Raw genomic sequence first — 25,744 nt, 5'->3', positions numbered from 1 at the left:
GGCCAATTTCCACATCTCAGCTGTCAGGCTCCGAAATTACTCGTGCGAGGAGAGGCTGGGACTAGACGGGAGCGGTGAGCTGGCCAGCTGACAAAGAAGCAGACTCTGTGGTCTGAGCTTCAGACAGAGTTTCCCGGCACCGGGGTTCCCAAGCGCCAGACCTTTGTGCAAGGCCACGGGTACTGAGGTTCGCGCGTTTTCATTTGGTGGAAAATTACGTTTACACCAGAGCTGTCCGCTTCACACCCTCGTATATCACCCAAGGAAAAACATTCTTTCTCTTTGCTTTCACATTTAACTTATGACGGCCACATTGTTATTACAGTGAATCATTGACAAAAAATGCGAAGTTCTAAAAGCCACGGTTATCTTTAGTCAGAATGAGCCTCTTTCTGTAGGTCTGAAATCGTTAGCGCAGCATATCTAATTGTAGCTACCCTTCCTGTCAATTATTTAAATCCCGTGGCGCTGAAGGTTTTTCAACAGCGTTTTTTCCCTGAGCCCCATCATCTCAAGCATAACAATGGGTAGCTGGCAAGTAGATCTGAAGTTCTGAAGCGAACTGTCAAGAGAAGGGTCAGAAGGGAGCAAAATCCCGATCAACGTGAAAGCCACTCAAATAATGACAGGTATCGAGGCAGCCTAGTTTAGCTTGGGCCTGGGAAAAGAAGGGATCGGGTTTAGAGAGCACTCTTCCCATATCGCGATGAAGGTTTATTAATGATCTGTGCTCAGCACGTGCTGCCTCTCCGTCACCCGTGTCCTGTGCTGACCCAGGTAAGACCCCCACCTAAGTGAGACTCCCAGAGGACCTCGAATCTGCCAAGGAAGCGAAGGCTCACCCAGGCTGGGAGTTTCTCTCTTGCCCCCTGGGGACTAAGGAGGAAATGGAGTAGGAGAGAGCACCGTCCTACTCGCTGCTGGCAAATTCGGAGTCGTTACTGGCGCGTCACCGTACACTGTCATCTGAAGACGCGGGCAGAATGTGTAACTGCTGTGTGGCGGGAGAGGGTTGGAAAGGGACTAGATGGCTGGCTTAGGAGATTCTTATTCGGGGAGGGATATTTGGGGCCATGAATAGAATTCCAGAGGAAAGCAAACATCTGTTATCCATGACAGAGACTTGTAACCTGAATCAAAAAACGTTTTCATCTATGTACGTGTGGCAGATATGAGATGAGAAAAGCTGTGTGTCTGGTTTCTCTCCTGGCATCTGACCTCAGGTGTGGATCTGGGCTTCGCCTGTGGGTACGCCCTGACTCCCAGCCTCAGGTTCAGAAAAGCAGATGGTTAGATCCTCCCTGGAGGGACAGTGGGTGCAGAGGTGCTGGAAAGGAACCTAGCTGCGGGCCATAAATCCGCGGCAACAGGAGAACAGGCCGCTGGAGCATCCTGGTAGGACTTGGGACCTCTCTGACTATACCTTCTCTTCCAGGGAGAGCTTCCTCCACAGTGGTATCCCGCTGCTGCATCCCTGTGGCCCTCCATCAGCCCAAGACTTAGGCCTCCCAGGCCCCTGAAGTCGGCTCTCCTGCTGCCACATCCCTGTGGCCCTCCAGGCGCCTGAAGTCGGCTCTTGGCCCCTGCCTTTTGCTGCTTTAAGCCCCCAGCCCCCAGCCCCACCTTCCCTATAAGTTCTGAGTAGTCATTCCACTGAGTGGGAAGGGCGTCCACTAACAGGTGGAGAGAGTTGATACAACCTCCTCCGCTGGTGCCTCCTGCCCAGCCCCTCGCCGAGGGGTGGCTGCCTGACTCCCTCCGGGCCCAGGGGGGCAGGAGCGCGAAAACCCCTCACTTGGAAAACTTACAGACTTGTTTTAGCGTAAACAAATACGAAGTGTTCAGAGCTCAGGCAAGTTGCTAGTGGGTATTAAACTGCCCCCCAAAAGAGAGAAAGACATTTTCTTTGAAGAAAGTGAAAAAGGTCACTTTTTGCTCTCAATGTTATAACTGGGACCTAGGTCAGGGTGATGCCACCTGAGGAAGCCGGGGTGCCGAGGCCGTCCTGCCTGCAGTCACCAAGGATGTGCCCGGTCCTCTTGCTCTAGGCTAGGATGTCCCCTGGGGGGGAGCCCCAGCCCCACCCCGGAGCCCACAGGAGCCCTGCCAGGTGTGGTGGCACCAGGAGGGGTGTCAAAGGAAGCCAGGCAGGGGGCTGTCGGCCACGTCTTCGTGGCCATCCGCAGGTGCCTGGGCTGGACCCACGTGTTTGCAGGGCCTCTGGACAGGTGGCGGAGCAGCCCCTTCTCCCCAGGTGGGTGCCCTCGGGCAGGGTCATTTGCTGGGCCTGAGAGTCCTTAACCGCTGGCCAGCTCTCATCGCTCCCTCTTCAGATGCTGCTCTACCTGAGTGGAATGTACTATGCCCTGTATTTCCTAGCTACGCTCCTGCTGGCCGTGTATAAAAGTAAGTCTCGTGCGAAAAGGCAGCTCAAAGGTGTGGGTACCCTGCGTCCTGCAACAGGGGCTCAGCTTTGTTGCCCGTTTTTCTCCAGGCCAGGTTTTCACTTACCCTCACAGTTACCTGGTCCTCGACCTGACTCTGCTCTTTCTGATGGGGATTCTGGAAGCAATTCGGTTATACTTCGGTGAGTTGACTGAAAACCACATAGTACTTGAGATTGTTGCTAGGTTCATGTATGAACCTTTACACGTTGATCATTTTGTAACGTGGTTCTTAGAGACACTTCTGATTTAAACTGCTTACGCGTGGTTTTGCAGGCCTCACCTTACAGTGTCATTAAGTATTAATTTGTCCAGAAGCTTTGTCCACAAGACGAAGAATATTGGCCACGTCCTTGGTGGGGATGCTTCCTGTTTGGAAGCATGTTGTGCACAAGCTGCTGGGTAACAAACAGCACTGAGGTTAGAACCCAGTGGGTTAGCCCCAACCCTGGGGCCCTAAAACACTCACCCCCACCCCCTTCCTCCCCTTCCGTTGGCCTCAGTGGTCAGGAGGAGAAGGATCTGGAAAGTTCTGTCAGGACCCCACCAGGGCAGCAGGGCCTGGAGGGTGAAGGCTCCCTCGCCTCCCCAGTGCGGCTCCTGGACGCCCCCAGCCAGAATCTTGCTCGGCCGAGTCCCCTCACGTCCTGAAGCTCAGACAGTATAGGAGCCCCGAGAGAGCTCCCCCGCTCCCTCCACAGCTCACCATCAGGGCCCACGTCTCCCCATTCCCAGCCACAGGCACACAGACGTGAGCACATCTCTTCTAAACGGGATCACGCTGTGTGTTCCGCTGACGCGTCTGAGAAACGCTCCTGCCCCTGGAATGGCTGATAGAACAGCCGGCACATCCCGGGCCCCTGCACACGCACACCCCCGACACAGACAAGCCCGTGCCCATGGGAGGGTGGCAAACGGCACTAGAGTCGCTGGGCATCCGCAAGTCCCTCACGCTCCAGGGGCACCCTGGGCACCCGTGGCCGGGACAGCTGGAGATCAGCGTCTTCCATGCTGACCCATTTGTTTGTAAAACGTGCAGTTGCTTTGTTTTTTGTAAATGTGCGTGAAATTTTCCACGACGACCTTAGCCCAAAGTGAACTATTTTTGGAAATTTTAAACAAAATCTTCCCAGTCAATGTGGAATTAGGAAAAGGTGTCAGAATACAGTTGGAATTGTCTTTAGAAAACCAAATTCCCTCTCCCACCCACACAACTGACCCAAAGACCAAGAGTAGAACATCACAGCCTCGGTTGGCTTTCTTCCTCACTAAGGAAGACATGCCCCTTTTTGCGTTTGCTTTCCGACACTTTGAAGAGTCCCCTGCAGTGGTCACAGTGGGATCTTTCACTCAAGTCCTCAAGCATCACATGGTGGTCAAAGCTGGCACAGGTCTCACGGCCACTCTTGAGGGGGTCAGCGCTCCCGGGCCCGTGCGTCCCAAAGCCCGGCGCTCACCCAGCACGTCTGTTCTGCTTTCCAGGCACCAAGGGCAACCTGATGGAAGCCGAGGCACCGCTGGCCGCCAGCCTGGTCCTCACGGTGGGCGGTGCCCTGCTGTCCGTTTACTTCCTGCTCTGGCAGACCCTGGTGCTGTGGGCAGACTCGGCCCTCAGCGCCGTGCTCCTGGCGCTCCACGGCCTGGAGGCCGTCCTGCAGGCGGTGGCCATCGCCGGCTTCGAGGGCTAGGTGGGTGGTGCCCGGCCCATGGGACAGCCCTGGGCAGGAGACCCTCCTCAGAGCCAGACTGTGCCCCAGGCATCACCTCCCCCACTGACAGTTGCTGAGCGGGAAGGACATCTTCGTGCTGACCTGCCTCAGTGTTTGTTAGAGGGTCAGATGGTGTGGAGGGTCTGTGAGGTGGAGGTGGGGTCGGGAACCAGGGCAGAACAAGGTGCTGGGCAGGGGCTGGGTGTGGCGGAAGCGGGGGTGGGGCTGTCCCCGCCGGTCTGCGGGGAATCGCTGGGACATCTCGGGCTGGTGGGGGTCTGGCTTCAGCAGCCACCGACATCCGGGGTGCAGAGGGGAACGAGGCCTTCGGAAGGCAGGCAGCCAGGCCAGTGCCCTCGCGGTGTCCGTGGCATCTCCCTCTCAGGCCGGGATCGGCCGTCTCTGCTTTCCCTGCAGCTTCGGGGTGGCACAGGGACCAGGGGTCCTGCTCTGTGGGCCGAGCCCCGGGCAGGTGGTGCGCTCTGCCGCGCACAGGAGGCACCTGCCGAGGGCCAGGCACCTCGGGGCTGGGGGGTTTCCTTTCCCTTGGGGGCTCTGGAGAAAGGCAAAGGTGACCTGGAAGCCCCAGCGCAGAGCGGGGGAGGAGAGCTGGAGAGGCCCCCGTAGGGGTGCTGTCCGGCTCCCAGGCCCTCTGCAAGTGCTCCTGGAAGGGGTCTGCGCCGATGTTTCCTAGTGACTTCCCTTGGTCTCAATTTCACATTTTCTAAGTCTCGAGTAACGTTGTGTTTGAGCATCTGGATAGTCTCTCTTCACGGTATTTTTAAATAAAGAAGCTTCTCTACCTCTCTGAACTGCTCCTGGCTGCAGCCACCTGTCTCCTCCAGGGTTCTCCCTTCATCCCTCAGGGCACAGGCCGCGTGCCCGCTGCAGGCCCCACGCAGCAGCCCTGGAGCTGCGCTTCCCCAGCCTGGGCCTCCCCGGGGCTGGCCTCAGTGAGGGGGACTGGTGGTGTCAGCCTCGTCAGTCTTACCCTTAGGGGGCCAGTGGGAGCAGAGAGCTCTCTGCTCCACCAACTTCTTTAGCTCAGGACCAGCGTGCGCCTCTAGCCCCGAAGGCCAGTGGGGGCGTCCCCCTGCTTACCCTCCTATGCGCTCATCAGGGCTCCACCCTCTCCCGCCCACATGGGCTCGCGGAGGCCGTGATGGCCACACCTGCTGTCTTTGGGAACCTCAGCCCCTCCCCTGCAGACCCAGGCAGCAAGATGCCTGTTGTCCTCCCGGTTCACAGCCTGCCCGAGAGTCTGGGCCAGGCCCTTGGCATCCCCATTGCTTTGGCCACGGGGCATACCACACCCAAGGTGGCCACCGAGCAGCCTGGGACTCGAGGCCCCCAACTGTATTCTTGAGGGCATCAATGCTCCCAATCACGTTGATTTCAGAAGCAGAGAACTCCCACCTCAGCTGCTCCCCTCCCTGCGTGTCTCCCACATTTTGCCCTTTCAGGCTCAGACTCCTGGAAGGGCTGGCGTGCCGTCCCCTGTGGGGACGTCGTCAGCAGAGGGGAGACGGAACCAGGAAGCCAGGCCTTGCCAGGGCTCTGCGGCAGGGCGGGGCTGGAGGACGAAGGCCACTCCCTGTACCCCTGTGCGAGCTCACCAGTAACACCCCAGACAGGCAGGAAGGCCCTGGCGATATGGGGAGGGACAATGCCGCTGGCCTTCCAGGACACTGTGTCTCCTTAGCTGGGGCTCCTGGCAAACACCAGCTGCGCGGCCTTCTAGGACCACGTCCTGGCACACCTTTCCTGCTCCCCCCACCCCAGGACAACAGCGGGAGCCTTGGGGTGCCTGGGGGTGCCCACCACCACCTGGCCTGCCCTCCTTACCCAGCTTGGTGGGCACGGCCATCCTGGGGGTCAGTTCAGCAGGAGGAAAGACAGAACGGCGGGCAGAGCTTGGGGCCTGGCCTAAAGCGGGGGTCACTGCCCGGAGCACCCTCACACCAACGCTGCCCTGGCACTCAAGGACAGCATAGGCCACAGGCGTCCCGACGCCCCCCTCCCCGGCCGTGGGATAACCCCGCTCCTCAGGGGGTGCCCACACTGGGCTGGGCGACACAAGGAAAGAGACTTCAGGAGTTCCTAGATCGTGGAGGAGGTATCCCCGCCCCCGACCTGGCAAGCTCAGGGAGCTGGACTGCAGGACCTCTGGCCCATGGTCCTACCTTTGAGACTCACTCAGACTAAAGCCTGGCCCTAGCGCTCCCTCCAGACCAGAGGGGCCCCAGTGGAAGAGGATGGGACTCGGCCCCGGGTCCTGGGGCACCTGAGACTGGGGGCACCTGGCAGGGGCAGGTCTGACCTCCCCAGGACTCCACGCCACTCCTCTGGGGTGCAGGCAGCTGGGCTTGCCCCGGGTAGATCTCAGAGCAGCGTCGGGGCGCGCTGTCGCCCAGAGCACCCCAGCGAGGGATGGACTCCAGGCCCCGCCCACCCGTCCACCAGCGCCCCCGCTTTAGGGGTGGGGTTTGCGCAGAGGGACCCGGGTGGCTGTGGGGACCGTCCGCGGGGAGCCGCGGTGGGGGCGGGGTCTGGAGCGGGGGCGGGGTGGGCGGGGCATCCACGTCCCACCTCCGCCCCTGCCCAGTGCCCGCCCGCGCACGGTGACTCTAACCTGCCGCTCAGGTTCCTCCCCGCGCCCCGCCCCGGCTCCTCCGCGCGTCCCTCTCTCCTCTGGAACCAGGCTCCGACAGACGGGCGGACGGACGCGCGGACTAAGGGACCAGTGGGCGGCCAGGCGCGGGGCCGCGAGAGGAGCAGGTGAGTGCCCCGCCTAGCGCCCGCACCCGCTTCGGCCCTGGAGCCACAGGGGAGCCGAGCGCACGGAGGGCGGGCTGCCCGGGCCTCAGTTTCCCCAGGTGGCAGCGCGACGCGGGGCCCTGGCCTGGGTCTGCAGGCCGGGCCGGGGCGCATGGGGCATCGGGCGCGAGGGGCCGCGCCGGGCCCGCGGGCTTTCCCTGGGCTGGTGGTCGCAGCCGGGTTCCTGCGGCCTGGCCCGCCCCGTCCGGTCCTGGGGCGGCGCCGTGCGCTGGGGATGTTTGTAAGCCAGTGGCTTCTGAGTCAGCCGGCCGCCTCCCAGCCCTGGGGCTCGGTGGCGGGAACCCCCTCCTCCAGTGAAGCGGTGTTGAGGAGGTCAACCCCTGCCCCTCAAAGGATCTGCACCACTGTTGCCGGCGCAGGCTGGGGGCTCCTCTGACGTGCTAGCCGGCTTCCTGTGGGTCAGAGGCAGGCTGAAACGCAGGGCCAGGGAAGCATCGGGCCGGGGTCAGGCTCTCGGTTAAGGTTGGGGTGTGGGAGTTTCAGGGAGGAGGCTGGGGGCCGAGCTGCCGGGGCCTGTGTGCCTCCAACCTGGGCTGGGCTGGCCTGGGGCAGCCCATGTGCCTCAGGTGTCCCGGTGGCAGGGGAGGCGGGTGAGCAGGGATCCTGGTGCTTCTGAAGTGCGCCACCGACCCCCTGTGCCCCACCCAGATGTGGTCAGCCCCAGCTGCGCTGGGAGGCCCAGCCCAGCTGGCGCCGCCTCTGCTCCCGCACCTCCCCCACGGCCTGTGGCGGGGCCTCTCCTGGCCCTGCCCAGTGCAGTCAGGGGTCCAGCGCCGCCCAGCTCTCCGCCTGCCTCTGCCTCCCAAGTGCAAGCTCGGCGCCCTGCTCCCCACCTACAGCGTCCCAGGCGTTTCCCTCCCCCAACCTGCAGGGCCCAGACCTGGGCACAGCCAGAGCCCCAGGGTCTCCCCCATCCCGGGCCCCACCTGGCTCCCTGGGCCTTAAGCTGACTCCTCCCCAAGGTCGGTCAGCTGCGAGCTGGAATTTGAACTTGGAGCTGGTCCCTCTGCCCTCCCTGCCCTGCTGGGCCTCCTCCCCCTCCCCTGCCTGACCAGGCACCATACTCGGCCTTCCTTTGCACCCGGAAAATGACCACAGTGAAACCAAAGTGCAGCCTGGGCCCTGGGGCCCTCAGGGCTAGTGTCATCCCCACCCCAGTCAGCTGAAGAAGCCCCTTACTCCCCGCTGGAGCCGGCCTGTAAGTGGCCTCTCCCCCAGCTGCTCCCCAACCCAGATGCCTGGACCCACCTCCCTGGCTGGCCCTGAGGCCCCCCACCCCGCCCCCTAGGGGAGGCCGAATGTCACGACCTAGGTGTCTGTGTGCTCACAGGCCGCGGTTTCGCCCAGGTGTGTGTGTGTATCTGGACACACGTGCCCAGCACCCTCGGCTCAGCCCGCCAGGAATCCCATTAAGCAAACACTCGGGCTCACCTACTGAGGTCATGAGCATTCCGGACATTCTCCACGGACAGATGGACAGAGGAATCTGGCCAAGCCGGGACCCTCGGTGGCATGTGGGAGGGGGTAGCCTGAAGCCCCCGGGTCCCTCACACCTCCTGGGAGCCTTCCCTGTAGGTAGTACCTGGTCAAGCTACCAGGCACTGGTACAAGCTACCAGGTACCAGGTACTACCTGCCCTGGATACCAGCACCCCTGGCTTGCGACCCAACCCTGCAGCCCCCTAAACACTGAAGCCGCAGATGGATGGCATCACTGGTGACATCTGATGCGGCACAGTGTGGACCCAGAGGTCCCCACAGAGCACAGAATCCCACAGGACATGTCAGCCTGGCCCAGGGGCACCAGGCTCTGCTCACCCCTCAGAGGGTGGGCTCTGTCTGCGCTTCACTCTGGGCTCTGGGTCCCCGGGCCCCCTACCCTTCGCCCTGGGCTCCAGCCTCATCTTTTGCTGCCTTTCTCCCTTGTCTGGCTCCCACCTGCCTCAGGGCCTTTAAACATGCTGTTCCTTCTGCTTGCAAGGTGCCTCTTCCCCCAACCCCGCTTCAGAGCCTCCAGGACATCTTCCTCGCAGCCCCACTCCAGACAGCCTCTGGGGGTGGGACCCCTCTGCTGGCACGTCCTGGGGGTCCCTGTAGAGGACCGAGGGTCCAAGGAGGGATGGGGCTGCAGTGAACACCAGCTGGGTTGTGGAGCAGGGGTGGTCCTGGTGTGTCCGGAAGGCAGGGCTCTGCTTCCTGAGGACTGCCTGCCCAGGCACCCTGGGGAATCTGGCCAGGCCATCGGGGCTCCAGGCCCTGGATCCAGGGAGGGATGGGGAGGGGACCCAGACCCTGTGCTGGGGTAGCAAGGCCCCGGCCAGGTCACGATAAGGTGTCAGCTTGGCTCCCCTGTGCACTCAGGTGTGGGCCAGGCACTAAGCCCTGGACTCAGGCCACTCTGAGGTCTGCCCTCTCACCGCCAGCCACCGTCGAGGACGCCATGAGCCAATCAGGGTCCGTGAGCTGTTGCCCGGGTGCTGCCAAGTGAGCCCCCACCCCCACCCACTAGGCCCCCACCACCCGCTACCCACCCGTAGTCCCCAGGGAGGGGTGCGGCATGGGCCCCACCCTCACCAGCCCCTCCCCTGCAGTGGCAGCCTGGGCCGGTCTGACGGTGTGGCCAAGATGAGTGCCAAGGACCTGTTTGGTGAGTGAGGTTTGAGGACAAGAGGCCTTGGGGGCCAGCTCGGCTGGGAGGGTCTCGCCCACTCCCTTCCCCAGGGCTGTGCCAGGCCCCCACCCGGGGAGACGCAGGTCAGCCCTGGGCACCCAGAGAAGGCCCCAGGACCCTAGTCAACCAGCAGGTGCTCAGGTCCCTCCCCCAAACTCTGGCCACTGAATAGCCCTCCCCACAGTGAGCCAGTAAGGGGAGAGGCCTTACTAATAATTCAGGGAGCATCAATATTGATTCTCTGTGCTCTTCTCCGCCACCCGATCCTCCAGGGGCGGGGGCTCCTGCTGGACTGACTGCCAGGTGTCTGCTCTGGGAGGGCGGGGCCTGGCTGGCCCCCACCTCCCCCAGTTCTGACCCTCCCCCAGCCATGCAGTGCCACCTCTGGAAAGCAAGGACCCCCAGGGAGGGACAGGGAGAGGCAGGGAGATGGGAGCTGGGAGCTCTTGGAGTTGGGGGAAGCCCTGGACCAGACCCCTCCCCAGGAAGGTGGGCAGGGGGCCTCCAGGAAAGGAGGCTGAGCCTCCTGCATCCGCTCCAGGACAGACCCCAGACACAGTTGTGCCGTCACCACTCTGAGCTGGGGGTCCCTCCTGGGGCCCGAGGGAGCTCCATGTTCTGCCAGGAGGGGCCATCCCTCCATTCTGTGCCCTGTGTCCTTCCTGGAGGCCACAGAGGGCCCACAGAGCAGCCCTCCTCCCCTGCACTCTGCCCTCCCTGCGGCCCCATCTGGGGTCCCGCCGTCAGGGGTGAGTGACCGTGTCTCCTTATTCAGAGCAGAGGAAGAAGTACTCCAACTCCAATGTCATCATGCACGAGACCTCCCAGTACCACGTCCAGGTGAGCCCCTCACCCCACGGGGCACTCCTGTCCTCTGTGCTCTGGGGTCCCCGGGCCTGTGGGGAAACTGAGGCCGGGGGAGAAGTGGTCCCACAGCAGGCAGCCTGTACTGGGCTCACCCCCAGAGCCTCCCTCCAGTCCTGGGGAGCTCCCGGTCTGAGGGGCACAGGAACCCTGGGGCTACATCAGGGAGAGGGATGCCAGGGGCAACACAGGAAGGCAAGGACAGCTCTGGGTGCCCCTGGAAACCCCAGTGGGAGGGAAACTGTCCTCCTGGCCTCACAACAGGGAGCCAGACTAGGAGGGAGGAGTTTCTGAGCTCCTGCAGGGGCGTCCTCGACGGCTAATCCCACTCAGCCTGGACAGTCGAGATGGGTAGCTGCACTCTAGAGGAGCCGCCAGCTCCGAGGCCTTCGCTCCTAGGTCACTTTTAATTCACACTTAGAACTCAGGAAATACGTTTTTAAAATGACCTTCCTGCTCGTGGCAGCCGGCCAAGTTCCTGGTTCCTGGTCATCGTCCAAACCTGCAGGACAGCAGGGCTGGGAATGGCTGAAGTGGGAGGAGGCAGGGGGACCCAGGATCAGGAAGGTGGGGGGCCTGGACCAGGAAGGTGGGGAACCTGGACCAGGAAGGTGAGGAGCCCTGGACCAGGAAGCAGGGAGCCCTGGACCAGGAAGGTGGGGAGCCCTGGACCAGGAAGGTGGGAGGCCTGGACCAGGAAGGTGGGGGGCCTGGACCAGGAAGGTGGGAGGCCTGGACCAGGAAGGTGGGGGGCCTGGACCAGGAAGGTGAGGAGCCCTGGACCAGGAAGGTGGGGGGCCTGGATCAGGAAGGTGGGGGGCCTGGACCAGGAAGATAAGAACGTCCCTCCCCTTAGAACCCTCCATGCCCACAGAAGCCAGGTGAGTCACTGCTTTCTGAGCCTCAGTCTTCTCCTCTATACAGTGGGTGCAATGAGGCATGGGAGTCCCTAGGGCTCTTGCATTGGGCTGTGTTGCCGATCAGCCCTCGCTGCCAGCCTGGGCAGGCAGGGGCCATCTTGTGTGGTCAGCTCATGACTGCTGCAGGCTCAGCGTCCAAGGGCCGCTCTGCCACCTCTCTGTGGGAAGGACTTTGCCCTCCTTGGTGAGGAGCCACCTGTGCCAGCGGGGCCTCCCAGCCCTTCTCCTAGACTTTGGTCCAGGCTAGCCTGTGGAAGGACCCCAGGCTGGGGCCACCTCTCCTGCCTGCCCAGCAGCCAGCAAGGCTGGGGATGTGGGCAGGTTTGCTCACCCCTCCCGGATGATGAAGCTAAGGCCAAGAGGGAGGGTGAGAGGTGGTGGCAATGGGAGGGGGGGCACCGAAGCCTTGTGGGTTTGTTTATTTATTTATTTATTTATTTATTTATTTATATGGCTGCGTTGGGTCTTCGTTGCGGTGCACGGGCTTCTCATTGCGGTGGCTTCTCTTGTTGCGGAGCACGGGCTCTAGGCGTGTGGGCTTCAATAGTTGTGGCGCACTGGCTCAGTAGTTGTGGGGCAAGGGCTTAGTTGCTCCGTGGCATGTGGGATCTTCCCGGACCAGGGCTTGAACTCGTGTCCCCTGCATCGGCAAGTGGATTCTTAACCACTGCGCCGCCAGGGATGTCTCAGCATTTGTTTTATACGATTGAATTTTTGTGTAGTGATTGAGTATCCTGAGACCTTGCTGAATTCATTTACTTGTTTCAGGAATTGCTTATAGATTCATTGGATTTTTTTATGTACGCAATCATTTTGTCTGAAAATACAGTACTTAATTTCTTAATTTTAGCCACTTTGTTTTCCTTGCTTTATTGCCCTGGCTAGAACTACCAGGACAGTGCTCAATAAAAGTAATGATAGTGGACATCCTTGCCTGTGTCCAATCTTAGAAGAGAGTATTCAGAATTCCCCGTTTTATAAGCTGTATGTTTTTGTAGATACCCTTTACTAGAATGGGGAAGTTCCTTTCCATTCTTTGTTTGCTGAGAACTTTTATCATGAAAGTTGTTGAATTTTATCAAATGCTTTCTCAATTGAAATGTATTTACTATAGTTAATGTAATGAATCATGCTGATTTTTTAAAATGTTGAACCAACCTTGCATTTCTAGGATAAACTTCATTTACTAATGGTTTATTATCCTTTTCATGTATTGACTTGACAAGACTAATTTGCTACTATTTTGTTAAGGTTTTTTTTTTTTTTGCGGTACGCAGGCCTCTCACTGCTGTGGCCTCTCCCGTTGTGGAGCACAGGCTCCGGACGTGCAGGCTCAGCGGCCGTGGCTCACGGGCCCAGCTGCTCCGCGGCATGTGGGATCTTCCCAGACCGGGGCACGAACCCGTGTCCCCTGCATCGGCAGGCGGACTCTCAACCACTGCGCCACCAGAGAAGCCCATTAAGGATTTTTTTGCATTAATATTTATTAGAACATTGGTCTACAATTTTCTTTTCCTGCAGTGCCCTTGGCAGGTTTGGGTATCAGAGTTCTGCTGGCCTTATACAATGAGTGGAGAAATGTTCCTGCTCCTCTAGTCTCTTCAGAGAGAGTTTATGGAAAGTTGCTGTGATTTCCCTCTTAAGTATTTGTTAGGATCCACCTGTGAGGCCCTGAATACAGGGCTTCCTTTGGGGGAAGTTTTCTTTTATTATAAACTCACTTTTATGCCCGTATGATCTGTAGTGATGTCCCCTCGCTCCTTCTGGTTATTGATCATTTGTGTTTTCTCTATTTTTTTCTTGGTCAGTCTTGCTAAGTGTTTATCAATTTCATCAGTCTTTTCAGAACCAACCGTGGGCTCTGTTGATTTTTCTCTGTTGTTTGTGTATTTTACTAGTTCATTGGTTTCTGCTCTTAGTTTCCTTCTTTTCACTTACTCTGGGCTTCATTTGATTGTCATTTTCTAGCTTCTGAAGAGGAATGCCCAGACCATTGATATCAAGTCTTTCTTCTTCTCTGCCATTCATTTAAAGCTATAAAGCCCCTCTTAGTACTGCTGTAGCTATCTTCTTCCACAAGTTTTTTTTTTTTCTTCCAGAAGTTTTGATGTGCTTGTTTTTATTATTGTTCAGCTCAGAATATTTTCTTTTTTAAAATTTTATTTTATTGGAGTATAGTTGATTTATAATGTTGTGTTAGTTTCAGATGTACAGCAAAGTGATTCAATTATACATATACATGTATTCCTTCTTTTTCAGATTCTTTTCCATTATAAGTTATTACAAGATATTGAATATAATTCCCTATGCTACACAGTGGGTCCTTGTTGGTTATCTATTTTGTATATAGTAGTGTGTGTACGTTAATCCCAACCTCCTACTTTATCCCTTCCCCACCTTTCCCCTTTGGTAACCATAAGTTTTTTTTCGAAATCTGTGAGTCTGTTTCTGTTGTGTAAGTAAGTTCATTTGTATCATTTTTTTTAAATTAGATTCCACATATGAGTGATAACCTATGATATTTGTCTTTCTCTGTCTGACTTACTTCACTTATTTATTTTTTTTAATAAATTTATTTATTTATTTACTTATTTTTGGCTGCGTTGGGTCTTCGTCGCTGCGCGCGGGCTTTCTCTAGTTGCGGTGAGCGGGGGCTACTCTTCGTTGCGGTGCGCGGGCTTCTCATTGCGGTGGCTCCTCTTGTTGTGGAACGCAGGGTCTAGGCTCATGGGCTTCGGCAGCTGTGGCACGCAGGCTCAGTAGCTGCAGCGCACGGGCTTAGTTGCTCCGCGGCATGTGAGATCTTCCCAGACCAGGGCTCGAACCCATGTCCCCTGCATTGGCAAGCAGATCCTTAACCACTGCGCCACCAGGGAAGCCCCTGACTTCCTTCACTTAGTATGATCATCTCTAGGTCCACCCATGTTGCTGCGACTCAGAACATTTTCTAAATTTTCTTGTAACTTCTTTGACCCATGGGTTGTTTAGACTTCTCTTCTTTTTAAGCATTTAACCATGTAAGCATTTATAGGTATAAATTTCCCCTTAGTGTTGCTTTTGCTGCATCCCATAAGTTTTGATATGTTGTGTTTCTATTTTCATTTGTCTCTAGATATTTTCTTATTTCCCCTGTGATTTCCTCTTTCACTCATTTGTTGTTGAAAAGTGTGCTGTTTAACGTCTACAAATATGGACCCATGATTTATTTAGAAGTGTGTTGCTTAATTTCCCATTAATAGGGATTTGTAGTTATCATTCTGTTATGGATTTCTAATTGAATCCCATTCTGGGCAGAGAATGCGCTCTGTATGTTTTCAGTCATTTGGAACGCACGGGCAGCATGGGTGGGATGGTTTGGCTGTGCAGTATTTTGCTGACGATGCGCCTCATGCAGACAGACCAGCTGCCTGATAGTCATTGCACGTTTCTGCCCACTCTCTTTCTTTTCTTTTCTTTTAAAAAATATTTATTTATTTGTTTATATGTTTATGACCGCGTTGGACCTTAGTTGCTGCACACAGGCTTCTCTCTTGATGTGGCGTGCAGACTCTAGAGCACGTGGGCTTAGTTGCCTGCGGCATGTGGGATCTTAGTTCCCCGACCAGGGATGGAACCCACGTGCCCTGCATTGGAAGGCAGATTCTCAACCACTGGACCACCAGGGAAGTCCCTCTTTTTTTTTTTAATATTTATTTATTTACTTATTTATTTTGGCTGCACCAGGTCTTAGCTGCAGCATGTGGGATCTTCGTTGCGGCATGTGGGATCTTTTAGTTGCAGCATGCAGGCTCATGGTTGCGGCATGCTAACTCTTAGTTGCAGCGTGCATGTGGGATCTAGTGCCCCAAACAGGGATCGAACCCGGGTCCCCTGCATTGGGAGCGCAGAGTCTTATCCACTGGACCACCAGGGAATTCCCCTGCCCGGTGTCTTTCTAACCTGCCCATGGACATGTAGGTTGGCCTCCAAGAGTTGTGCAGGGAGCAGCCTTGTACCCGTGCCACATTCTGCACGTGTGCAGGTTGCCTTGATATTGTAAGAGGGAAGCATGTGGGCTGGTCCAGTGTCATCAACTCCTCCCCAGAGCAGCCAGGCGAGTGTGGAGCAAGGGTTCCTCCTTCTTCACGTCTTAACCAGCCAATGTAACCCACAAGGGCTTGATAGTGCTGGGCAACAGAATAAGCGAAAACTCATTCCGAAAGTCATAGTCTCCAGCTTCAATTTGCAATTCTTGTATTGAATGAGTCTGCATATATACGTGTGTGTATATATATATATACTTTTGGCCGCACCGTGCAGCCTGTGGGATCTTAGTTCCCCAACCAGGGATTGAACCCGGGCCCTCAGCAATGAAAGCGCAGAGTCCTAACCCCTGGACCACCAGGAAATTCCCCTGTGTATAATTTTCTATATTAAAAGGTTACTTATATTTATTTTCCTACAGACTCTGTGTTCATACCTTTTGTCAATTTTTCTATTGAGCTGTTAATCTTTTACTTATTTACATATTCTTTCATTCTTTTTTCATTTATCGTTGGTATCCTTAATTATTAAACAAAATAGGGCTTTTAACAAAATAAGAACTGTCATTGTAATGCATGTTGGCCTTTTCCTGTATCAAGAAAATTAGCCTACATCACCTCCATTATATCTATTATTATATCTGTGGGGTTTTTTTTATATACTTTGTATGTGGTACTTTTTCTCAGGCCGAAATTTTTTTTTTTATTAAGTCAAATTTATTGGTCTTGTATTTTTATTACCTTTTTTTTTTTTCGTGGCCCCACCGCGTGGCATGTGGGATCCTAGTTTCCTAACCAGGGATCGAACCCACGCCTCTGCAGTTGAAGCTCAGAGTTATAACCACTGGACCACCAGGGAAGTCCCGGCCTTGTCTTCTGAGCATCTGGATTTTCTTCCTTGCTTAGCAAAGTCCCCCAGTGAAGAAGGCCTTCCTGAGGTTATCAGAAGTTACCTAGTATTTCCTACTAGCACTTTCATGCTTCCATGTTCTGTGGTTAAGCCTTAACTGCCTGGAGTTTCTGTGAGTATTCACCCAGCTGCCCCAGCATTGTCTACTGAATTCAGCAAAGGTCAGCGAGGACACATGGGGGATCCTGGAAGGAGGAGGGGCCTGAGCCAGCCTTGGAGAGAGAGGAGCGGGGCGGGCCAGGGGTCCCCATGGGCTGCTCGTTCATTCCCATCACATTCACTGGGGGCCTGCTGGGGGCCCAGCACTGTCACAGGCGCCGGGGAGGCAGCAGACAGAAAGCAAACGAAGAAGCATGTCGTGTCCAGCATAGAGTCGGATGATGATAAACACGAGGGCAGGTCAGGGGCGTGCTGACGGTGAGCCCGTGGCCAGGCAGGCAGGAAGGTAGTGTCCGCGCACAGTCTGGAAGGAAGAGCGGGCTGGGGGAGACGGGGCTCGGGCAGAGGTGGCATGTGCCAGGGCCCTGTCGTGAGCCTGCACCAGGGCTGCTGGAGGGGCAGGGAGCCTGCTCCCGGAGCCCAGTGGCAGATGTGGGTGGGCTGGGGGCTGTGTGTGTAGGGCTGCCAAGGGGGTTGCCAGGGCACGTCCATGGCCCCCACAGACATCCCCCAAGGAGAGCAGAGGACCCCCAAGGTGGGGCTTTGTCTCTTCAGACCCCCAGGGCAGGGATGTTCCCCTCAGACCCCCAGGGTTAGTTGTGAGCCCCTCAGACCCCCAGGGTTGACTATGACCCCTCAGACCCCCAGGGTTGGCTGTAGCCCCTCAGACCCCCAGGGTTGACTGTGGCCCCCTCGGACCCCCCAGGGCTGGCTGTGGCCCCATCAGACCCCCAGGGTTGACTATGACCCCTCGGATCTCCCAGGGTTGGCTGTAGCCCCTCAGACCCCCAAGGTTGGCTGTAGCCCCTCAGACCCCCAAGGTTGGCCCTAGCCCCTCAGAGCCCCAGGGCACAGCCCCTTGGCCCTGGTTCTTGGCACCAAGAGGGCTCCACCCAGAGTGACCCCCTGCCTGCCCACCCAGCACTTGGCCACGTTCATCATGGACAAGAGTGAGGCCATTGTGTCCGTGGAAGATGCCATCCGGAAGCTGGTGCAGCTGAGCTCCAAGGAGAAGATCTGGACACAGGAGATGCTGCTGCAGGTCAACGACCAGTCGCTGCGGCTGCTGGACATCGAATCCCAGGTATGGTGGCAGCAGGAGGGAGGGCGTTCGCCCATTCTGCAAGGCAGGCACAGGCAGTGACCCAGACACACTGGGCCTCTGTGGGAGAGGGAGCAGGCCGAGGGCCGAGAGTACAGGGGAGCCACGTCACACAGGGACACGTCCACCTCGCAGAGCTTCTCCACCGGCTGTACCGAGGCGGGGCCCGTTGTGTGCACGTTGCCCCGTGGGGTCCGTGTCCATGTCCAGGGCACGTTCCTTTTCCGTGCCATATCCGTGGCGTGAACGCCACAGGCCACGCCCACAGTCAGCCCGTTTCCCCGGCATCCGCTCCTCGGGTCTTCCCCGTGCCCATGGCCGTGAGCCCTCCTCCGTGTCTGGGACTCTCGCCATGCACCATGGCGAGCCTGGTCCCAGCCGCCTGTCCCCCAGGAGGAGCTGGAGAACTTCCCGCTGCCGACCGTGCGGCACAGCCAGACGGTGCTGAACCAGCTACGCTACCCATCGGTGCTTCTGCTTGTGTGCCAGGACTCAGACCAGAGCAAGCCCGACGTCCACTTCTTCCACTGCGACGAGGTGGAGGTGAGGGCCGGGCAGTGGGGGGCGGGATAGGCGCGGGGCGGGGAGCCCAGATCCCTCCGGAGAGCCAGCCTGATGCCCCGTCCCCCCAGGCGGAGCTGGTGCACGAGGACATCGAGAGCGCGCTGGCCGACTGCCGCCTGGGGAAGAAGATGCGGCCACAGACCCTCAAGTAGGGGGGGGGGAGGAGGGGCGGGGGGAGGAGGGGCGAGGGGCGGGGCCGGGCCTGGGGCTGGGGCTGCGGCCAGGCTCAGCGGCCCTTCGTCCCACTTCAGGGGCCACCAGGAGAAGATCCGGCAGCGGCAGTCCGTCCTGCCCCCGGCCCAGGGCCCAGCCCCCATCCCCTTCCAGCGCTACGGGAGGGACTCGCCCTCCACCAAGAACCGAGTGGACCTGCCCATGCCGCTCAGAGACCCAGGTGGGCCGAGGAGGATGGGCTGGGGGCGGCAGCAGGGTTGGGGTGGGGGGGCTCAGTCAGCAGCCGCTCTGCTCCCGAACAGGCTTTCGCACTTGGGAGTCGCAGGCGCAGGACGAGGAACCGAGGGCCGTGCTGGCTCAGAAGATCGAGAAGGAGACGGTGGGTCTCGGGCCGGCAGGACCTCCCACCCACTCCGGGCTCCTGGGGCCAACCCCCAGCCAGCACCCACCCCCTCCCCCAGGCCAGGGGCCAAGAGGCAGCGGGTGGGGGTGTCCCTGCAGCGGGTGGGGCTCCGGAGGCTGACCCCTGCCCCTGCTCTGACCCCAGCAAATCCTCAACTGCGCCCTGGATGACATCGAGTGGTTCGTGGCTCGGCTGCAGAAGGCTGCTGAGGCTTTCAAGCAGCTGAACCAGCGCAAGAAGGGGAAGAAGAAGGGGAAGAAGGGGCCGGCAGGTGCGGGGCAGGGGGTGGGGGGCACCGGACAGGGGAGGGGCATCGGGGTGGACACAGGAGTGGAGGTGGGGAGCCCAGTGGCCACTGAGTGGAGCAAGGCCCAGTCTCAGCGGGTGGGGAACACTAGACTGAGGCCAGACCCGCCGGGGCAGCGACGGGCCGGCCAGGCTCACCCCCCAACCCCCTGTCCAGAGGGCGTCCTCACGCTGCGAGCACGGCCCCCCTCCGAGGCTGAGTTTGTTGACTGTTTCCGGAAGACCAAGCTGGCCATCAACCTGCTCGTGAGTACAGCGGCCCACCCCATCCCTCCGAGCTGATGTTGTGGGTGGGGTGCCTTGTCCCTGGTGCCACCCCACAGGTCGGCCTGCTCCCTGCCCACAGGCCAAGCTGCAGAAGCACATCCAGAATCCTAGCGCAGCCGAGCTGGTGCACTTCCTCTTCGGGCCTCTGGATCTGGTGCCTGGGGCTGGGGGGAGGCAGGGGCTGGGGCGAGGGAGCGGGGGCCTGGGGGGCTTGCCCCTGACTTGGGGGGAAGCAAGTGCCCACCTTGGGCAGTGGGCTGGGGCCGGCGTCTGCACTCGGAGTGGGGGGCGCAGTGGGCAGGCCAGTGGTGTTGCAGGCAGGCGCAGGGTGGGGGGGGGGCCTCTGACGCCCCGCTGTGCCCCAGATCGTCAGCACCTGTGGTGGCCCAGACATTGCTCGCTCCGTCTACAGCCCCCTGCTCTCCCGAGACACTGTGGGCTTCCTGCGCGGCCACCTGGTCCCCAAGGAGATGGCGCTGTGGGAGTCCCTGGGGGAGACCTGGACACGACCCCGGTAGGGTGGTGGCATGGGGCGCACACCAGGATGGGTCTCTCGGCGGGCGGGCTGGGGGTCCTGGGTGGGGCCAGCTCTGGTGAGTGGGCCCAGCTGACCCCAGGACCTCCCACCCCAGCTCCGAGTGGCCTCGGGAGCCGCAGGTGCCCCCCTACGTGCCCAAGTTCCAGAGCGGCTGGGAGCCACCACTGGACGTGCTGCAGGAGGCCCCCTGGGAGGTGGAGGGGCTGGCGTCAGCCCCCAGTGATGAGGTCAGAGCGCCTGCAGCCCCACTTGCACTCCACCCCCGCCCACTGCCCTCACCACCCCGCCCTCCTGGCTCAGCCCCTGCTTCACACCAAGTCCCAGTGTCCGCTTCCCCACAGCCAACTCCAGTGAGCCGCACGTCCTTCAGAAACTCCCCAAAGCATGGCCTCGCATCTGAGCCCACACCCCAGGGAGACGTCCTCCCCCAAGTCAGCTCCCCACATGCTCACAGGTAAGCTCTGCTCAAAGTGAGGGAGTGTGACGCTCACCCCTCAAATCACGGAGGCTCTGCTATGGGTACACTGCCACCAGGTGGCAGCAAACGCGTTTTTCACGACGGTCAAAATACTGCTTTCCACGCTAGAGCCGGGTTTCCTTTCAACTTTGTGGTGTACAGTTGAGGGGAAAATGTCGAAAGCACCCATAAAGTGCTTAGATGACGTACCTAATACGTCATCTCTTTTTGTTTCTCCACGTTTATGCTTTAAAATCATGGTTAGAAATGTACTAAACCACTGAACTTAAACGGTCTCCACGATCCCAGTTGCCCTGGTGGGGCTGATTTAGGCCCAGCCTCAGAGCCGGAGGAGGAGACCGATGGTCTGGGTGGGAACGGCCTCTCTCCCTCTGGCCGCACACATTTCCACAGACCATGTCTTACAGCCCCAGGGCCTGGGGGAGTCCCCATCCTTCCTCCCCTCCCCTCCTACTTTCTGTTCTCAGCCCTGGCCCAGGACCTGCCTGGGGAGCTCATTACCCACCAGACCCCAGGATTCAGTCTCAGGAGGGGAGGAGCCTGGAATCCATGTCCTGAACAAGTGTGGCCCTCTCTGTGCCCCACCAGCCTGATGCCCTGGTCCCTGGCCTAGGGCCACCTTCAAGAAACATTTTCATCCTTTTACCTCCAGCCCCTGACCAGTCCACCCTGGCCAATCCTGACACAGCCCCCCACCAGGGCCCCAGAGGCTGCCCCAGCCCCAGAGCCCCCACTTCCCCAGGGTCCCGAGCCCTGCACCTGTATGAGCGGTGCCCTCGTGATCAGGGGCCAGACTGACCAGAAGGGATGGCCCAGCATGGGTGGCAGGCACAGGCCTGCTCCGTGCAGGAGCTGGGACACCCTGGGACCCTGCAGCCCACGGGCGGCCCTGCATCGTGTCTGCAGTGCCAGAGGGACTATGGCTCTGAAAGCATCTGGCCCTCCCCCGATGGTCAGCCACTTTCCAGGGACGGCCTGTCCTTTCTCGGGTACACGCCTGGCTCTAGATCCCCTGGGGGGCTGGACCTGGAGACCCCTAGGCCTCCAGGGCTAGGGGCTAGGGCAGGGCAGGCCTTGCTGTGCCCACAGACCCTTGCATTCCATCCGCCTCCGCTGCCCCCCCACGCAGGGGGCCCCAGACGCAACGGGGCTGTCACAGTTTCCATCCCAGCTGACAGCCGCAGCCGCTGTGCCGCAGAACAGCACGCAGCCGTTCACCTGGGAAGCTGCTGCCCCTGGCCCTCCCCCAGGCCCAGGAAGAGACCCCAGCCCAGCCCTGAGCCTCAGCCCCTCCCATTCCACACAGGGGCTACGAACCCACACCGGCCATGGCCAAGTACGTCAAGGTCCTCTACGACTTCACAGCCCGCAACGCGAACGAGCTGTCGGTGCTCAAGGACGAGGTCCTGGAGGTGAGTGGGGGCCGGGGAGCGGGCGGTGGTCCAGAGGTGGGATCTGCCTGACCCCAGGGCTCCACTCTGGGTCAGCAGCCTGGCACCTGCCCCAGCACAGCCTGGCTGAGGGGCCTCCCTGTCTTGGGGATCTTGGAGGGAGCCCAAGGGCCCCTGGGCTGGGCTGGGCTCGGGCTGAAGGGTGGGGTGGGCCCTCCCTGTGCCGAGTGGGGGATCCCCCAATCCAGCAGGGGCTTGTCATTCATGCCCACCCCGGGAGCCCCCTCAAGGCACTTTCCGAGTTTTGTGTCCTGAATCCAGGCCACCCGCTGGGGGACAGAAAGTGGAGCAGCTGGAGGGGGGGTGGTCTATATCCACAACCACACTAGAGGCTTAGGAGGCTGCTGGGAGGGACGGGGAGGGGGGTGGCCCCTATGGATGGGTGGGAGGCCAGGTGGGATATGGAGGGGGTGTGTAGAATGGGGAGGGGGGAGCAGGCTCAGGGGGGACTCTGGAGCTCTCTCTGGCCCATCGGTAAACAGGGGCTCACACGGGCGGTCCCAGCACCCAGCACTGGTGCCTATGGCGGGGCCGGGGCGGAGCGGGCGCTGTGGGTCAGGGGTGATGCGGGGGTGCGGCGCCCACAGGTGCTGGAAGGCGACCACCAGTGGTGGAAGCTTCGAAATCGCAGTGGCCAGGCAGGCTATGTGCCGGGCAACATCCTCGCCGAGACCCGGCCGGAGGACGCCCTCCTGGAGCAGGTGAGGCGGAGGTCGGCTCCGTCCTGCTGCGGGGTCAGGCCGGGTGGCGGGGGGTTGGCGGGGGGTGGGCAGAGAAAGACCGGCCCGGAGCCTGGACCCCGCGGCTATAGGGGCTGGTGCGGGGGCTCCCCGGCTCAGGGCTGAGTCTGGGAAGGTGGGGGGCTGGGCAGGTCCTGGGAGGTGGGGGAGGAGGGGCGGGGAGGGGTGCCGGGAGGGATGATAAGCTGACCTAATGGCGCCCCCACCGCCCCTCTTGTTCACCCTGCAGGGCGTGAAATACTGGGGTCCTGCCAGCCCAACCCACAAGCTGACCCCAGGCTTTGCCGGGAACAAAGGCGGTGAGGGATGGGGCCGCCAGACCCTACGGGCGGGGGTGGGGGGGCCCAGAGCCAGCGGGGGAGGCGGTGGGGAGGGGAGCCCCGGGTACGCGCGGGGCAGGCCTGAGCCGCCTGGCGCCCCGCAGAGCTGATGCATCACATGGACGAGGTCAACGACGAGCTCATCAAGAAGATCAGCCACATCAAGGCGCAGCCGACGCGGCACTTCCGCGTGGAGCGCAGCCAGCCGGTGCACCTGCCGCTCACCTACGAGTCCGGCCCCATCGAGGTCCGCGCCTGGCTGGAAGCCAAGGCCTTCAGCGCCCGGTGAGCCGAGGGGCGCACGGGGCGGGCAGGGGGCGGGCGCGGCGGCCGCCACGCCCACGGCCAGGGCCCCGCCCTCACGCCCCCCTCCCCGCCCCCTGCCCCCCGCCCCCAGAATCGTGGAGAACCTGGGCATCCTGACGGGGCCCCAGCTCTTCTCGCTCAACAAGGACGAGCTGCGGAAGGTGTGCGGGGAGGAGGGCGCCCGCGTGTACAGCCAGCTCACCGTGCAGAAGGCCGTCCTGGAGGTGAGCCGCCCCGCCCTTCGCTCCCCGCGCGCCCCGGGAAGGGGGGCTGGCGGGACACTGACCTGCGGGTCCCCCGGCTCCCCCAGAAGCAGCAAGGTGGGTCGGAGCTGGAGGAGCTCATGAGCAAGTTCCATTCCAAGAACCAGAGGCGGGCGGAGGAAGACAGCTAAGGCCCGCGGCGGGGCGCACGGCCCGCGGCGGGGCCCGCCTCCGCGGCTGGAGTATTATTTTTGTACGTGTACGTATTTCGGACCGTGGACTCGGACGGAGAGTCGTGCCGGCTGGGGACCGGCTCGCCCGCCTCGTGGCACGTGGGGCCTGTCCTCCAGCTCAGCGGTGCCCCGGCCCACACTCCCCACCTGCCCCGATGCCCACCGTAGCCAAACTTGCCACCAGGTGGTGCCGGCCCCTCGTCCGCCCGCCCGCTGAGGCCAGAGCTGTGCCGGCCCCAGGCCCGGCCCTGCCCTTCCCCACAGCTCTCCCTGAGGCCACAGAACCCACACACGCACCCTGGGAGGGGGCAGGGGACTTTCCTCTGGCCGCCTCCGTCCACACAGGGGTTTCTCCCAGCGCAGGTGACTCAGGCCCTGCCGCCGTCCCCACGGCCCCCTGCAACCTCTGCATCCCCATACCTCCAGCTGGCCGGCTGCAGGCCGCCAGGGCAGCAGACCCCAGCCACACAGCTGCCCTTGGCTCTGAACTGGGTGGGCTGGCGGACTCCGGCCCCACTGGGGTGGGGGGCATGCCGTTCTCCCGTCACCACCTGGAGGATCAAGGATGGACTGAACACCACTCACCCGAGCTCTGGCCTTGGGCGCCCCTCAGCCCCAGCCCAGCCCTGCCCGCTCCGCCCTCCGCAGAGCCGGAAGGAGCTTTGTCTGAGCAGGTTTCAGGCCAGTCTCGCCTGGCGTGCTGTGTGCGGGGGGGGCTCGGAGCCCTGGACCCTGCAGGTCGCACCCCAGCGAGGAAGATGCCCACGGCTCAGAACCCATATCATTAAAGCACTTAAGCCTCCCAGCAGCCCTGTGTCTGTCTGTCTGTCTCCTGGAGCCCCCCGGGATTGCGCCTTTGGAAGAGCTCCCGAGCAGAGGCAGGCTGTGGCCAGGCGGGGCTGGGGATGTTCCCAGTGAGCTGCTCACCCCCGGACCCAAGTGGGGGGCCCAGGACACCCTCCCCTCCACACCCTTGCGAGAGGGCCCAGAGGACACTCCTGGGAGCTGGGGGCTGAGAGGGGGGCCCTGCCCACTGATGTCCGTCCGGAAGGCCCTAGTGGGAGTAGTGGGGAGCAGGGCTGCCAAGCCTCCAGGGAGGGAGGGGGCGTGAGTCACAGGAGCAAGACGGAAGCTAGATTTAGAGAGCTTAGCCCAAGCTGAGGGAGTTGCCCCAGAAGAGGGCGTGGGCCTGCAGGGCCGGGCAGATGGCCAGCTGGGACGGGGTCTGTGCAGGAGCGGAGGGGTCCCTGAGCACACAGTGGGCAGCCCTCTGCACCACGCAGGCGTCCGGCCACCTGGCCATGAGCGAACTTGGGCCCCACCCTTGGAGGCCTCTGGTGCTCTCTGCTGGCGGCCCTGCCTGTTGTGGTGTGTGACGGCCGGGGTGCCCTAGCACCTGGCTAGGTCAGGGGCGTCTGACCTGCATATCCCCAAAGCAGCCGGTGGACCCACCCTGGATCAGGGTGTCCAGAGGCCTCGGTTCCGGGGTCTCTACCTGATGGGCAACCACAGGAAGCTTGGACCCAGAGGCAGGCTGTACTTTTCACGGTGGGAGATGGTGGGCCGACTGTCCCTCTCTGGGCCAGGCCTCGGAAGCCCCGACTCCCAACTGGGACAGGCCGTGCTGGGCCTAGTCTGTCCAGCAGAGCCCAGTCAAGGGCAACTGGGGGTGTCTGGGGCCTTCTGGGCTACACCGAGACTTGACCACCACGGCCCCCTCTCCCTGGGAAAGGAAGGTTCTCCCCACAACCCCAGGCCACGAGAGGAGGCTCTGTCCTCCCAGGCCTGGGCAGGACCCCACAGACAAGGAGCCCAAGATGACAAGGGAGGGCTGAGGGCACAGACCCTGCTGGTCCAGAGCAGCCAGCAGTGGGGATCCCGGACCTGACAGCCTCCCCACACCCTGCCCCGCCCCCTGCTTGCCTGAGCCCCTGCCTCAGAGCGGGGATGAGCACCTCAGTGCCCTCTCCCCCGGGGCCCCAGGCCAGACTTCACTACCCAGGAGGTGCTCTGAGATGCCCCGGCCCCGCCTCTCTGCTCAGGCCTCTGGGCTCCCAGGAGGGGCTTCCCCACCCTCCCAAGAACAAGGCACAGAGGGGCCAGGTCCCCTGCCTGGAGCCCCA

General features: G+C 60.6%; 2 protein-coding genes across 3 annotated transcripts; both read left to right on the top strand.

Moving 5' to 3' along the window:
- The first annotated feature begins 806 nt into the window (after positions 1-806).
- TMEM80 (transmembrane protein 80) lies at positions 807-4,267 on the top strand. The gene is made up of 4 exons (XM_082845155.1): positions 807-1,455; positions 2,313-2,406; positions 2,495-2,587; positions 3,927-4,267. The coding sequence occupies exons 2-4, from the start codon at positions 2,334-2,336 to the stop codon at positions 4,130-4,132; spliced, it is 372 nt and encodes a 123-aa protein (XP_082701281.1). The 5' UTR covers positions 807-1,455; positions 2,313-2,333; the 3' UTR covers positions 4,133-4,267.
- Positions 4,268-6,812: 2,545 nt separating this feature from the next.
- EPS8L2 (EPS8 signaling adaptor L2) lies at positions 6,813-24,404 on the top strand. Of its 2 annotated transcripts, none has more exons than XM_082845806.1 (21): positions 6,813-6,931; positions 9,352-9,444; positions 9,582-9,637; positions 10,437-10,501; positions 17,459-17,620; positions 18,032-18,181; positions 18,271-18,350; positions 18,454-18,596; positions 18,679-18,755; positions 18,924-19,050; positions 19,243-19,331; positions 19,432-19,506; positions 19,718-19,866; positions 19,985-20,117; positions 20,232-20,344; positions 21,675-21,780; positions 22,407-22,520; positions 22,789-22,858; positions 22,984-23,164; positions 23,277-23,409; positions 23,496-24,404. In XM_082845806.1, the coding sequence occupies exons 2-21, from the start codon at positions 9,431-9,433 to the stop codon at positions 23,577-23,579; spliced, it is 2,121 nt and encodes a 706-aa protein (XP_082701932.1). In that variant the 5' UTR covers positions 6,813-6,931; positions 9,352-9,430; the 3' UTR covers positions 23,580-24,404. The 2 variants fall into 2 exon arrangements, with proteins under 2 accessions (XP_082701932.1, XP_082701931.1); XM_082845805.1 differs by having other exon boundaries at positions 9,352-9,474.
- The last annotated feature ends 1,340 nt before the right edge of the window (positions 24,405-25,744 follow it).

Source organism: Leucopleurus acutus (assembly GCF_964270905.1).
Source record: "Leucopleurus acutus genome assembly, chromosome: 8".
In the NCBI taxonomy this organism is placed as follows: Eukaryota; Metazoa; Chordata; class Mammalia; order Artiodactyla; family Delphinidae; genus Leucopleurus; species Leucopleurus acutus.
This window is presented reverse-complemented; position numbering and strand designations above follow the sequence as displayed.

Excerpts from the sequence above, each read along its gene's own strand:
- TMEM80 (XM_082845155.1), top strand. The coding sequence starts at position 2,334 with ATGCTGCTCTACCTGAGTGGAATGTACTATGCCCTGTATTTCCTAGCT. Across the intron at positions 2,407-2,494 it reads CCTGCTGGCCGTGTATAAAA|GCCAGGTTTTCACTTACCCT; the intron begins GTAAGTCTCGTG and ends GTTTTTCTCCAG. Across the intron at positions 2,588-3,926 it reads AGCAATTCGGTTATACTTCG|GCACCAAGGGCAACCTGATG; the intron begins GTGAGTTGACTG and ends TCTGCTTTCCAG.
- EPS8L2 (XM_082845805.1), top strand. The coding sequence starts at position 9,431 with ATGAGCCAATCAGGGTCCGTGAGCTGTTGCCCGGGTGCTGCCAA. Across the intron at positions 18,351-18,453 it reads ATGCGGCCACAGACCCTCAA|GGGCCACCAGGAGAAGATCC; the intron begins GTAGGGGGGGGG and ends GTCCCACTTCAG. Across the intron at positions 19,507-19,717 it reads TCTTCGGGCCTCTGGATCTG|ATCGTCAGCACCTGTGGTGG; the intron begins GTGCCTGGGGCT and ends GCTGTGCCCCAG.